At 38.7% G+C, this 14,469-nt stretch overlaps 1 protein-coding gene across 2 annotated transcripts in view; it reads left to right on the top strand.

Annotated features, from left to right (window-relative positions):
- DEPDC1B (DEP domain containing 1B) overlaps positions 1–12,522 on the top strand; it is a 113,448-nt gene extending 100,926 nt beyond the window's left edge. The window contains exons 10-11 of one of the 2 annotated variants that reach the window (XM_081233386.1): positions 6,667–6,852; positions 11,539–12,522. In XM_081233386.1, the coding sequence (XP_081089512.1) occupies positions 6,667–6,852; positions 11,539–11,700 (348 nt within the window). In that variant the 3' untranslated portion in view covers positions 11,701–12,522. Of the gene's footprint in view, positions 1–60; positions 419–6,666; positions 6,853–11,538 lie in introns of those variants that run through there. The other variant, XM_081233387.1, reaches the window with a different exon arrangement.
- The last annotated feature ends 1,947 nt before the right edge of the window (positions 12,523–14,469 follow it).

Here is a 14,469-nt window from a genome sequence, read left to right as displayed (position 1 = left end):
AGCTTTGAAGTTTTATTAGGTCCCATTTGTTTATTTTTCTTTTTATTTCCATTATGCTAGGAGGTGGATCAAAAAAGATCTTGCTGTGATTTATGTCAAAGAGTGTTCTGGGGCTTCCCTGGTGGCACAGTGGTTGAGAGTCTGCCTGCCGATGCAGGGGACGTGGGTTCGTGCCCTGGTCCAGGAAGATCCCACATGCCGTGGAGCAGCTGGGCCCGTGAGCCATGGCCGCTGAGCCTGCATGTCCGGAGCCTATGCTCCGCAACGGGAGAAGCCACAACAGTGAGAGGCCCGTGTAACGTGTAAAAAAAAAAAAAAAAAAGAGTATTCTGCCTATGTTTTCCTCTAAGAGTTTTATAGTGTCCGGTCTTACATTTCGGTCTCGAATCCATTTTGAGTTTATTTTTGTGTATGGTGTTAGAGAGTGTTCTAATTTCATTCTTTTACATGTAGCTGTCCAGTTTTCCCAGTACCACTTATTGAAGAGACTGTCTTTTCTCCATTGTATATCCTTGCCTCCTCTGTCATAGATTAGTTGACCATAGGTGTGTGGGTTTACCTCTGGGCTTTCTATCTTGCTCCATTGATCTATGTTTCTGTTTTTATGCCAGTACCATATTGTCTTGATTATTGTAGCTTTGTAGTATAGTCTGAAGTCAGGGAGTCTGATTCCTCCAGCTCCGTTTTTTTCTCTCAAGACTGCTTTGGCTATTTGGGGTGTTTTGTGTCTCCATACAAATTTTAAGATTTTTTGTTCTATTTCCCTAAAAAATGCCATTGGTAATTTGATAGGGATTGCACTGAATCTGTAGATTGCTTTGGGTAGTATAGTCATTTTCACAATATTGATTCTTCCAATCCAAGAACATGGTATATCTCTCCATCTATTTGTATCATCTTTAATTTCTTTCATCAATTTCTTATAGTTTTCTGCATACAGGTCTTTTGTCTCCGTAGGTAGGTTTATTCCTAGGTATTTTATTCTTTTTGTTGCAGGGGTAAATGGGAGTGTTTTCTTAATTTCTCTTTCAGATTTTTCATCATTAGTGTATAGGAATGCAAGAGATTTCTGTGCATTAATTTTTTATCCTGCAACTTTACCCAATTCATTGACTAGCTCTAGTAGTTTTCTGGTGGCATCTTTAGGATTCTGTATGTAGAGTATCATGTCATCTGCAAACAGTGACAGTTTTACTTATTTTCCAATTTGTATTCCTTTTATTTCTTTTTCTTCTCTGATTGCCATGGCTAGGACTTCCAAAAGTATGTTGAATAATAGTGGTGAGAGTGGACATCCTTGTCTTTTTCCTGATCTTAGAGGAAATGCTTTCCGTTTTTCACCGTTGAGAATGATGTTTGCTGTGGGTTTGTTGTATATTGCCTTTATTTTGTTGAGGTAGGTTCCCTCTATGCCCACTTCCTGGAGAGTTTTTGTCGTAAATGGGTGTTGAATTTTGTGAAAAGCTTTTTCTGCATCTATTGAGATGATCATATGGTTTTTATTCTTCAGTTTGTTAATATGGTGTGTCACATTGATTGATGTGCATATATTGAAGAATCCTTGCATCCCTGGGATAAATCCCACTTGATCATGGTGTATGATCCTTTTAACGTGTTGTTGGATTCTGTTTACTAGTATTTTGTTGAGGATTTTTGCATCTATATTCATGAGTGATATTGGTCTGTAATTTTCTTTTTTTGTAGTAACTTTGCCTGGTTTTGGTATCAGGGTGATGGTGGCCTCAGAGAATGAGTTTGGGAGTGTTCCTTCCTCTTCAGTTTTTTGGAAGAGTTTGAGAAGGATGGGTGTTAGCTCTTCTCTAAATGTTTGATAGAATTCACCTGTGAAGCCATGTGGTCCTGGACTCTTGTTTGTTGGAAGATTTTTAATCACAGTTTCAATTTCATTACTTGTGATTGGTCTGTTCATATTTTCTCTTTCTTCCTGGTTCAGTCTTGCAAGGTTATACCTTTGTAAGAATTTGTCCATTTCTTCCAGGTTGTCCATTTTATTGGCATAGAGTTGCTTGTCGTAGTCTCTTAGGATGCTTTGTATTTCTGCGGTGTCTGTTGTAACTTCTCCTTTTTCATTTCTAATTTTATTGATTTGACTCCTCTCCCTCTTTTTCTTGATGAGTCTGGCTAATGGATTATCAATTTTGTTTATCTTCTCAAAGAACCAGCTTTTAGTTTTATTGATCTTTGCTATTGTTTTCTTTGTTTCTATTTCATTTATTTCTGCTCTGTCTTTATGATTTCTTTCCTTCTCCTAGCTTTGGGTTTTCTTTGTTCTTCTTCTCTAGTTCCTTTAGGTGTAAGGTTAGATTGTTTATTTGAGATTTTTCTTCTTTCTTGACGTAGGCTTGTATAGCTATAAACTTCCCTCTTAGAACTGCTTTTGCTGCATCCCATACGTTTTGGATCGTTGTGTTTTCATTGTCATTTGTCTGTAGGTATTTTTTGATTTCTTCAGTGATCTCTTGGTTATTTAGTAACCTATTGTTTAGCCTCCATGTGTTTGTGTTTTTTACGTTTTTTTCCCCTGTAATTCATTTCTAATCTCATAGTGTTGTGGTCAGAAAAGATGCTTGATATGATTTCAATTTTCTTAAATTTACTGAGGCTTGATTTGTGACCCAAGATGTGATCCTGGAGAGTGTTCCGTGCGCATTTGAGAAGAAAGTGTAATCTGCTGTTTTTGGATGGAATGTCCTATAAATATCAATTAAATCTATCTGGTCTGTTGTGTCATTTAAAGCTTCTGTTTCCTTATTTATTTTCATTTTGCATGATCTGTCCATTGGTGTAAATGAGTTGTTAAAGTCCCCCACTATTATTGTGTTACAGTCAATTTCCTCTTTTAGAGCTGTTAGCAGTTGCCTTATGTATTGAGGTGCTCCTATGTTGGGTGCATATTTATTTATAATTGTTATATCTTCTTCTTGGATTGATCCCTTGATCATTATGTAGTGTCCGTCCTTGTCTCTTATAGCATTCTTTATCTTAAAGTCTATTTTATCTGATATGAGTATTGCTACCCCAGGTTTCTTTTGATTTCCATTTGCATGGAATATCTTTTTCCACCCCTCACTTTCAGTCTTTATGTGTCCGTAGGTCTGAAGTGGGTCTCTTGTAGACAGCATATATATGGGTCTTGTTTTTGTATCCATTCAGCAAGCCTGTGTCTTTTGGTTGGAGCACTTAATCCATCCAAGATTAAGGAAATTATCGATACGTATGTTCCTCTTACCATTTTCTTAATTGTTTTGGGTTTGTTTTTGTAGGTCCTTTTCTTCTCTTGTGTTTCCCACTTAGAGAAGTTCCTCTCGCATTTGTTGTAGAGCTATTTTGGTGGTGCTGAATTCTCTTAGCTTTTGCTTGTCTGTAAATTTTTTGATTTCTCCATCGAATCTGAATGAGATCCTTTCTGGGTAGAGTAATCTTGGTTGTAGGTTCTTCCCTTTCATCACTTTAAGTATATCATGCCACTCCGTTCTGGCTTGTAGAGTTTCTGCTGAGAAATCAGGTGTTAATCTTATGGGAGTTCCCTTGTATGTTGTCATTTTTCTCTTGCTGCTTTCAAAAATTTTTCTTTGTCTTTAATTTTTGCCGATTTGATTGCTATGTGTCTTGCTGTGTTTCTCCTTGGGTTTATCCTGTATGGGACTCTCTGCGCTTCCTGGACTTGGGTGGCTTTTTCCTTTCCCATGCTAGGGAAGTTTTCGACTATAATCTCTTCAAATATTTTCTCTGGTTCTTTCTCTCTCTCTTCTCCTTCTGGGACCCCTATAATGAGAATGTTGTTGCATTTAATGTTGTCCCAGAGGTCTCTTAGGCTGTCTTCATTTATTTTCATTCTCTTTTCTCTATTCTTTTCTGTGGCCGTGAATTCCACCCTCTGTCTTCCAGGTAACTTATCCATTCTTCTGCCTCAGTTATTCTGCTATTGATTCCTTCTAGTGTAGTTTTTATTTCAGTTATTGTATTGTTCATCTGTGTTTGTTCTTTAATTCTTCTAGGTCTTTTTAAAACATTTCTTGCATCTTCTCGACCTTTGCCTCCATTGTTTTTCTGAGGTCCTGGATCATCTTCACTATCATTATTCTGAATTCTTTTTCTGGAAGGTTGCCTATCTCCACTTCATTGAGTTGTTTTTCTGGGGTTTTATCTTGTTCCTTCATCTGGTACATAGCCTTCTGCCTTTTCATCTTGTCTTTCTGTGAACGTGGTTTTTGTTCCAGTCTGCAGGATTGTAGTTCTTGCTTCTGCTCTCTGCCCTCTGGTGGATGAGGCTGTCTAAGAGGCTTGTGCAAGTTTCCTGATGGGAGGGGCTGGTGGTGGGTAGAGCTGACTGTTGCTCTGGTGGGCAGAGCTCAGTAAAACTTTAATCTGCTTGACTGCTGATGGGTGGTGCTGGGTTACCTCCCTTTGGGTTGTTTGGCCTGAGGCAACCCAACACTGGAGCCTTCCCTGGCTCTTTGTTGGGGCTAATGGCAGACTCTGGGAGGGCTCACGCCAAGGAGCACATCCCAGAACTTCTGCTGCCAGTTTCCTTGTCCCCACGGTGAGCCACAGCCACCCCCGCCTCTGCAGGAGACCCTCCAACACTAGCAGGTAGGTCTGGTTCAGTCTCCCCTGGGGTCACTGCTCCTTCCCCTGGGTTGCTATGCTCACAGTACTTTGTGTGTGGCCTCCAAGAGTGGAGTCTCTGTTTCTCCCAGTCCTGTCGAAGTCTTGCAGTCAAATCCCACTAGGCTTCAAGGTCTGATTCTCTAGCAATTCCTCCTCCCGTTGCCAGACCCCCAGGTTGGGAAGCCTGATGTGGGGCTCAGAGCCTTCACTCCAGTGGGTGGACTTCTGTGGTATAAGTGTTCTCCTGTCTGTGAGTCACCCACCCACCAGTTATGGGGTTTGATTTTATTGTGATTGCGCCCCTCCTACTGTCTCATTGTGGCTTCTCCTTTGTCTTTGGATGTGGAGTATCTTTTTTGGTGAGTTCCAGTGTCTTCCTGTCGTTGATTGTCGAGCAGCTAGTTGTGATTCTGGTGTCCTCACAAGAGGGAGTGAGAGCACGTCCTTCTACTCCGCCATCTTGGTTCCTCTTCTGTATTCTTTTAACACATTTAGTTTTAACTGTGGCTTCTGGGAAAAAAAGAAATCTTGAACCAAAGACATGAATATAATGGTAGTAATTTTATCCACTGCAGAAGAACAGTAGGTGCTATATTTTTGAGAAGATGAACCTCCTGGACCCTGAAAATTTTTGTTAACTTTTTAATTTATATTGGAATATAGTGATTAACAATGTTGTGACAGTTTCAGGTGCACAGCAAAGTGACTCAGCCATACATATACATGTATCCATTCTCCCCCAAACTCCCCTCCCATCCAGGCTGCACATAACATTGACCAGAGTTCCCTGTGCTGTACAGTGTGTCCTTGTTTGTTCTCCATTTTAAATATGGCTTTGTGTATACATCAATCCCAAACTCCCTAACTATCCCTTCCCCCCACACTTGCCCCTTGGTAACCATAAGTTCATTCTCTAAGTCTGTGAGTCTGTTTCTGTTTTGTAAATAAGTTCATTTGTATCATTTCTTTTTAGATTGCACATATAAGCAATATCATATGATATTTCTTTCTCTGTCTGACTTACTTCACTCAGTATGACAATCTCTAGGTCCATCCGCGTTGCTGCAAATGGCATTATTTCATTCTTTTTAATGGCTGAGTAATATTTCATTGTATATATGTACCATATCTTCTTTATCCATTCCTCTGTCGATGGACATTTAGGTTGCTTCCATGTCTTGCCTATTGTAAACAGTACTGCAGTGAACATTGGGGTTCATGTATCCTGTCGGACCATGTTTTTCTCAGGATATATGCCCAGGAGTGGGATTATGCGGTCATGTGGTAGCTCTATTTTTAGTTTTTTGAGGAACCTTCATGCTGTGAAGGTGGCTGTACTAATTTACATTCCCACCAAGAGTGTAGGAGGGTTCCCTTCTTTCCACACCCTCTCCAGCATTTATTGTTTGTGGATTTTTTTGATGATGGCCATTCTGACTTGTGTGAGGTGATATCTCATTGTAGTTTTGATTTGGATGAAATTAAGTATTTTTAATGGGTGCTTTTATTTATAGATCTTGGTACCTTTTCCCCTCTTATTTCACCCTTCTTCCTTTTGCCCTGTAGTGTCTGCACATTTGTTTTCACTAGTTTCATGCTATGAACATGTTTGGAGGTGGGTGCAGTACTTCCCTCTACACAGCAGCTGAGCTAAACTTGTACGTTTGTCAGGGCCCAAGGGAGGGAGGAACAGACTCTCCAGATGTGGGAAGAACCTACATAGTTCATTGTGTGTGTTTGGAATCGTTCTAGTCAATATGTTCAGTTTGTGTGTAAATTTCAGATCTTATTAGAAGAGAGCACAAGGTTTTTTGTTTATGAAATTGGCTTTGGGGTTTAAAAAGGCAAAAAATCATATGCGACACTGTGGCTTTACGTGAATTTTTTTTTGAAGTTATGGAAACACTTTTTACTTTTCGTTATAGTTTTTCCCAAATTGAATGTCATATCATTCCTACTAGGAGATCTACGATCTGAATTAATTTTTGAAACTTATTTGAAAATGCGCTTTCACTAATAATCCCTTTGCCCCAGATAAAATACCCAGGAGCTGATATGGATATCACTTTGTCTGCTCCATCATTTTGCCGTCAAATTAGCCCAGAGGAATTTGAATACCAAAGAGTATATGGCTCTCAGGAACCTCTGGCAGCATTGTTGGAGGAAGTCATCACAGATGCCAAACTCTCCAGTAAAGAAAAGAAGAAAAAATTGAAGCAGGTAAAAAGGATATTCTTCATAAGTCATTTCTTCTCCCTACCGTTCTTACGTTGTTTTGTTTCCTTTTTATTCCCTGTTTTAATAGGTTTCATACGAATCTCATCTTCTGAGACAGAGCAGTTTTGAAAGTAAATTATTCATTTCATATATTAATTTACACAATTATGGTCAGTTTTCCAGGTCTTTATTCTCCAATGTAGATCTTTTACCATTATTGAGCTCTTCATTTATGAAGCTATTCTCTAATATTTGTCCGTGGTTTTGATATGTGGTATGATGTGAGTTAGTGGAGCAATTACTTTAAATTCAGAGAAGCTGTCAAGTGAGGACAGTTTCTTTGGATTTTTTTGAAAGGCAAATCAGACTGAATTCACAAGTGTAAAATGTCCAGAATTTAAGAGTCTTTGGTTTTACATAGCCACTATCAAATTGGTTTCTTGCTGCAGGCATCACTAAAAGTTTTTAGTTCTCATTAAACAACACAGCTTAGGGTTTCAGAGAAGAGTTTTCAACTCAGCATAGGTTTAACTTGATGTTTTTTAAAACCTGAAGTGTAATTGATTTACAATGTTGTGTTAGTTTCAGGTATACATACCTTGATCTTTTTTTGTTGTTTGTTTGCTTTTGTTTTTGTTTTTGTCTCATAAGTCTCTTATTCAACACACTCCCCAGCTTTCTTTCTTTTTTTAAATTGTTTTTAACATCTTTTTTTTTAACATCTTTATTGGAGTGTAATTGCTTTACAATGGTGTGTTGGTTTCTGCTGTATAACAAAGTGAATCACCTATACATATACATATATCCCCATATCCCCTCCCTCTGGTGTCTCCCTCCCATGCTCCCTATCCCACCCCTCTAGGTGGTCACAAAGCACCGAGTTGATCTCCCTGTGCTATGCAGCTGCTTCCCACTAGGTATCGATTTTACGTTTGGTGGTGTATATATGTCCATGCCACTCTCTCACTTCGTCCCAGCTTACCCTTCCCCCTCCTCGTGTCCTCAAGTCCATGCTCTACATCTGCGCCTTTATTCCTGTCCCGCCTCTAGGTTCTTCAGAACCCTTTTTTTTTTTTTTTTTTAGATTCCATGTGTATGTATTGGCATACGATATTTGTTTTTCTCTTTCTGAGTTACCACTCTGTATGACAGAGTCTGAGTCCACCCACCTCACTACAAATAACTCAATTTCCTTTCTTTTTATGGCTGAGTGATATTCCATTGTATATATGTGCCACATCTTCTTTATCCATTCATCTGTCGATGGACACTTAGGTTGCTTCCATGTCCTGGCAGTTGTAAATAGAGCTGCAGTGAACATTGTGGTACATGACTCTTTTTGAACTATGGTTTTCTCAGGGTATATGCCCAGTACTGGGATTGCTGGTTCGTATGGTAGTTCTATTTGTAGTTTTTTAAGGAACCTCCATACTGCTCTCCATAGTGGCTGTATCAATTTACATTCCTACCAACAATGCAAGAGGGTTGCATTTTCTCCACATCCTCTCCAGCATTTATTGTTTGTAGATTTTTTGATGATAGCCATTCTGGCTGGTGTGAGGTGATACCTCATTGTAGTTTTGATTTGCGGTTCTGTAATGATCAGTGACGTTGAGCATCCTTTCATGTGTTTGTTGGCAATCTGTATATCTTAGAAGAAAGTGTATTCTGTTGTTTTTGGATGGAATGTCCTATAAATATCAATTAAGTCCATCTTGTTTAATGTATCATTTAAAGCTGTGTTTCCTTATTTATTTTCATTTTGGATGATCTGTCCATTGGTGAAAGTGGGATGTTAAAGTCCCCTAGTATGATTGTGTTACTGTTGATTTCCCCTTATATGGCTGTTAGCTTTTGCCCTATGTATTGAGGTGGTCCTATGTTGGGTGCATAAATATTTACAATTGTTATATCTTCTTCTTGGATTGATCCCTTGATCATTATGTAGTGTCCTTCTTTGTCTCTTGTAATAGTCTTTATTTTAAAATCTGTTTTGTCTGATATGAGAATTACTACTCCAGCTTTCTTTTGATTTCCAATTGCATGGAATATCTTTTTCCATCCCCTCACTTTCAGTCTATATGTGTCCCTAGGTCTGAAGTGGATCTCTTGTAGACAGCCTATATATGGGTCTTGTTTTTGTATCCATTCAGCCAGTCTATGTCTTTTGGTTGGAGCATTTTATCCATTTACATTTAAGGTAATTATTGATATGTATGTTCCTATTCCCATTTTCTTAATTGTTTTGGGTTTGTTATTGTAGGTCTTTTCCTTTTCTTGTGTTTCCTGCCTAGAGAAGTTCCTTTAGCATTTGTTGTAAAGCTGGCTTGGTGGTGCTGAATTCTCTTAGTTTTAGCCCGTCTGTAAAGGTTTTAATTTCTCCATTGAATCTGAATGAGATCCTTGCTGGGTAGAGTAATCTTGGTTGTAGGTTTTTCCCTTTCATCACTTTAAATATGTCCTGCCACTCCCTTCTGGCTTGCAGAGTTTCTGCTAAAAGATCAGCTGTTAACCTTATTGGGATTCCTTTGTATGTTATTTGTTGCTTTTCCCTTGCTGCTTTTAATATTTTTTCTTTGTATTTAATCTTTGATAGTTTGATTAATATGTGTCTTGGCATGTTTCTCCTTGGCTTTATCCTGTATGGCACTCTCTGCGATTCCTGGACTTGATTATTTCCTTTCCCATATTAGGGAAGTTTTCAACTATAATCTCTTCAAATATTTTCTCAGTCCCTTTTTTTTTCTCTTCTTCTTCTGGGACCCCTATAATTCAAATGTTGGTATGTTTAATGTTGTCCCAGAGGTCTCTGAGATTGTCCTCAATTCTTTGCAGTTTTTTTTCTTTATTCTGCTCTGCAGTAGTTATTTCCACTATTTTATCTTCCAAGTCACTTATCTGTTCTTCTGCCTCAGTTATTCTGCTATTGATTCCCTCTAGAGAATTTTTAATTTCATTTATTGTGTTGTTCATCATTGTTTGTTTGCTCTTTAGTTCTTCTAGGTCCTTTTTAAACGTTTCTTGTATTTTCTCTATTCTATTTCCAAGATTTTGGATTATCTTTACTATCATTACTCTGAATTCTTTTTCAGGTAGACTGCCTATTTCCTCTTCATTTGTTTACTCTGGTGGCTTTTCACCTTGATCCTTCATCTGGAGCATCTGTGTATTTCTCTCTCTTCTCATTTTGTGTAACTTACTGTTTTTGGGGTCTCCTTTTCACAGGCTGCAGGTTCTTAGTTCCTGTTGTTTTGGGTGTCTGCTCTCATTGGGTAAGGTTGGTTCAGTGGGTTGTGTAGGCTTCCTGGTGGAGGGGACTGGTGCCTGTGTTCTGGTGGATGAGGCTGAATCTTGTCTTTCTGGTGGACAGGACTGTGTCCGGTTGTGTGTTTTGCAGTGTCTGTGACCTTATTATGATTTTAAGCAGCCTCTCTGCTAATGAGCGGGGTTGTGTTCCTGTCTTGCTAGTTGTTTGGCATAGGGTGTCCAGCACTGTAGCTTGCTGTTCATTGAGTGGAGCTGGGTCTTAATATTGAGATGGAGATCTCTGGGAGAGCTTTCGCCATTTGATATCATGTTGGGCTGGGAGGTCTCTGGTGGACCAGTGTCCTAAACTCGGCTCTTCTACCTCAGAGGCTCAGGCCTGACACCTGACCAGATCACCAAGACCCTGTCAGCCACACGGCTCCAAACTCCAGAACTCCACACTCCAGAGGCCCTCCTTTGGAGGTGCTTCCTCTCCCCTTCCACACAGGTCCTACCTTGATCTTTTTTCTTCTTTTTTTTTTTTTTGCGGTTCGCGGGCCTCTCACTGTTGTGGCCTCTCCCGTTGCGGAGCACAGGCTCCGGATGCGCAGGCTCAGCGGCCATGGCTCACGGGCCCAGCTGCTCTGCGGCATGTGGGATCTTCCCGGACTGGAGCACGAACCCACGTCCCCTGCATCGGCAGGCAGACTCTCAACCACTGCGCCACCAGGGAAGCCCTACCTTGATCATTTTTAAAGTATTGATTCAAGAGCAAGTGAATGGTGTTTATTTTTAAAGACTGAATCCTGCATAGCTTGATTTCTGATCATACCACCTAAGATTAAACACAAAATACAAGGGTTCTAGATTCCCATCCTGTTCTTCTCAGAGTAATTTTGGAGAAGAGTTCAGTGGTGATGATCAAAGGAAAAACATATTGCTTCTCTGTAAGCTTTTTGTAAAGTAATGTATGCCAGCATGTTTTCTCTTCCATTTGGGTAGAAGCAGGTGGGGCTAAGCTGGAGAAGCAGGGAGATGGGGAAATATTGGGCCAGATTTTCTTTGACTGTGTAGAACATAAGTCAGAATGACTTGTGAATATTTTAGAAGGGAGGTGTGTTTATAGTTGGCAGGGGAGAAATTTTAAGAAATATGACTAAAGCGAGTTTATTGGAAGATTAGATCAAATTAAAGATGAATCTGTTCTACTGAAAGTGCAATCCAATGATTTAACAAAAAGAAATAGATTTGTGTTGAAGTGAACTTGTGATCTGTTTTCTTCTTATTTTCTTTTCTGATGGAAAGCAGTAAACATTAAAACAAAACAAAAATAGGGAAGTATTGCATCAGAAACTTATTTTAAAATTACAGTGCCCAATTTTATTGACTTTTATTTGTTTTTTTGACACTTCTTGGATTTTTTTTTTTTTTTTTTTTTTTTAGTTTCAAAAGTCCTATCCTGAAGTCTACCAAGAACGATTTCCTACACCAGAAAGTGAAGCACTTCTGTTTCCTGAAAAACCTAAAGCAAAACCACAGCTGCTGATGTGGGCACTAAAAAACCCCTTCCAACCATTTCAAAGAACTAGAAGTTTTCGGATGTAATACTTGGATAGCTGTTAAAGACCGCTGTTGTTGCTGTTGTTTTTGAGTAAATAGGTGGTTAGAGGACTATGGTGGTGGAAGAAGCAAGCACATAAACCACAGACTACTGAATTATAAAGATTTCCTGACTTCAAAAAATGTTGAGCCATTATCAGTATTTTTATAAAACTCAATGCTGTTTTTAAAGTGTACAAACCAATTAAAAATAATGAGACAAATATATAGTGGTAAAGTTAATGTTTTTAATTTGTTACAAAATGTAAGGGTATTTTCATTTTTTATTGTTTCCTATAGTGTTTATAAAATATTTGTGTGTACATCCTAGTTACTGATGTCTTTGTGATAACCAAGACTGAAAAATAGTGTATATGTTTGAATAAGAACGACACTGGGTACTGTTACTGTGATGCTATTGACCTGATAGCCAATTGTGATTTCTGCTGTATAAATTGTTTTTCACTGTTGCACAAAGATTCTTAATGTTCTTTATTACAATGGCTGTGTCTTTTGTTGCAGATCTGTTGGGTGCTATGACAGCTTTTATGAAAGCTAGTTCTTTTATGATGTATGTATTAGTTGGTGTTTACTTGTAAGTGAAGTAGATTTTCATCTGCCTGCAGTGGTATAATTTCAGTCTTGGCTAAAGATGGAAAATTGAACTGGATAAATTCTTTTGGTCTCATTAGCCCTGTGATTCTAAGTCAAATCTTTGTTGTTTCATGAAAAACACAAATGGGTTAAGTAAAATGAGACTACTTCCTTTATAAGTATCAGTATATTTTCCCTAGCTTCCTCATCCTTTTGAAAGTAAATGGAATGTAAATAAATACTGTTCTTTTTAATACTGTACATGGTGTTTCTTTTTTGGCATTTATTTAGGTCAGGGAGTTCCCTGGTGGTCCATTGGTAAAGAATCCGCCTTACAATGCAGGGGATGTGGGCTCAATCCCTGGTCAGGGAACTAAGATCCCACATGCCGTGGGGAAACTAAGCCTGCATGCCACAACTACAGAGACCACGCACTCTGGAACCTGTGTGCCACAACTAGAGAGAAGCCCGTGCACCACAATGAAGAGACCGCACGCCACAATGAAAGATCCCACATGCCTCAACGAAGATCCCGCATGTGGCAACTAAGACCCAACGCAGCCAAAAATAAATAAAATAAGTAGATAAAATTAAAAAAAAAGAATATATATATTTAGGTCAGTCAGAGAGCATCTTCAGATGCTAAACGTCATCGCCTTAGCTAATGTTCTCACATCAATCATTTATTTCTATGATAAAATAAGAAGTGAGTTTTGGGCTTTTGTACTAGACTTTAGGAGGTGTTTTGTCCGTTTCTTTTGCTTTGCTTTGCCCTCTTGCAAATAGTGGTATACTTAAACTATGGAGCAGCTGGAATGCTTCTTTTGAGACTGATTACCCAAAAAGCTAAGAGCAGCACTCACTAATTGGCTTGCTCTGCTCTTTGGACTGAATTTTCCTTGCACTTGAGACCCCCCTCTGTTCTTTCGTAGCAGAATGCCTCCTGCAGTGGACTTCCTCTTCAAAGATGGAAATAAGTATTCCTAATGGTTTGAGTACCCCTTATCATGCAAGTGTGGAAAGTAATGGGAGATTTCTAGTGTTTCAGTATTTTATTCTTAGACCTTGGAATTGTTTAGAGCAAATAATAAATCTACTTTCTGCTCTATTTGTTCCCTGAGGTAGAATTTACTTCCTAGAATCTCCTCTTCTGTTGCTTATCTTTGGGACTATATGTTACTGTTTTCTTTTTTTTCCCTTAAGTTTACTTTTTTTGTTGTTAATATCACATACTTACGGAGAGATCATAAAACATAACCACCACCTACATGTGAAATGGAGGAGTGGATAAAACCAGTTTTTCAAAGTGGGTGTGCCAATTAACAGCCCATCAGCAGTGTATAAGAGTTCCTGTTACTTACCATCCTCACCAAAACTTGCTATTGGCAGTTTGAATGGTCAGTGTGGTGGATGTATAATGGCATCTCATTATGGTTTTACTTTGTGTTATTAATATGGCTGAAGACTTTTCCCACATTTTTTTGGACTTTTTTCACTTTTGTTCAAATTTTAATATCAGCTTGTCAGGCTATACACACACACACACAGTTGAGATTTTGATTTTGATTGTATTGAACTTATAACTCTATGTGGAGAGAATTGCAGTCTTTATGATATTGAGTCTTCTAGTCCGTGAACATGCTTTATCCCTCCATTTGTTTAGAATAAATGAGAAAAAAATTTAAATTTCTCTGTAAACGTTTGCAAGTCTTTTATTAGATTTGTTTCCAGATATTTGATACTTAAAAAAAAGTTAATATCAAATTTTTCTTTTTTTTTTTTGGCTGCGCTGCGTGGCATGTGGAACTTCCCCAACCAGGGATTGAACCTGTGCCCCTTGCAGTGGAAGTGTGGAGTCTTAACCACTGGACCACCAGGGAAGTCCCAAAATTTTCAAATATACGAAAAGGTAAAGATAATAGTACCCATCCCTAGCTTCAACAGTTATTATTTAACTGTTTGCTCCTATGGTAAATGGGGTTATTTCTTTATTTTTTTCTATATTTCTTTTTTTTTAAAATTTTTATTTATTTAAGTTTTGGCTGCATTGGGTCTTCGTTGCAGCGCGCGGGCTTCTCATTGTGGTGGCTTCTCTTGTTGCAGAGCGTGGGCTCTAGGCGCACAGGCTTCAGTAGTTGTGGCATGTGGGCTCAGTAGTTGTGGCTCACGGGCTCTAGAGCG

Source organism: Mesoplodon bidens (genome assembly GCF_964165515.1).
Source record: "Mesoplodon bidens genome assembly, chromosome: 4".
Lineage (NCBI taxonomy): Eukaryota > Metazoa > Chordata > Mammalia > Artiodactyla > Ziphiidae > Mesoplodon > Mesoplodon bidens.
This window is presented reverse-complemented; position numbering and strand designations above follow the sequence as displayed.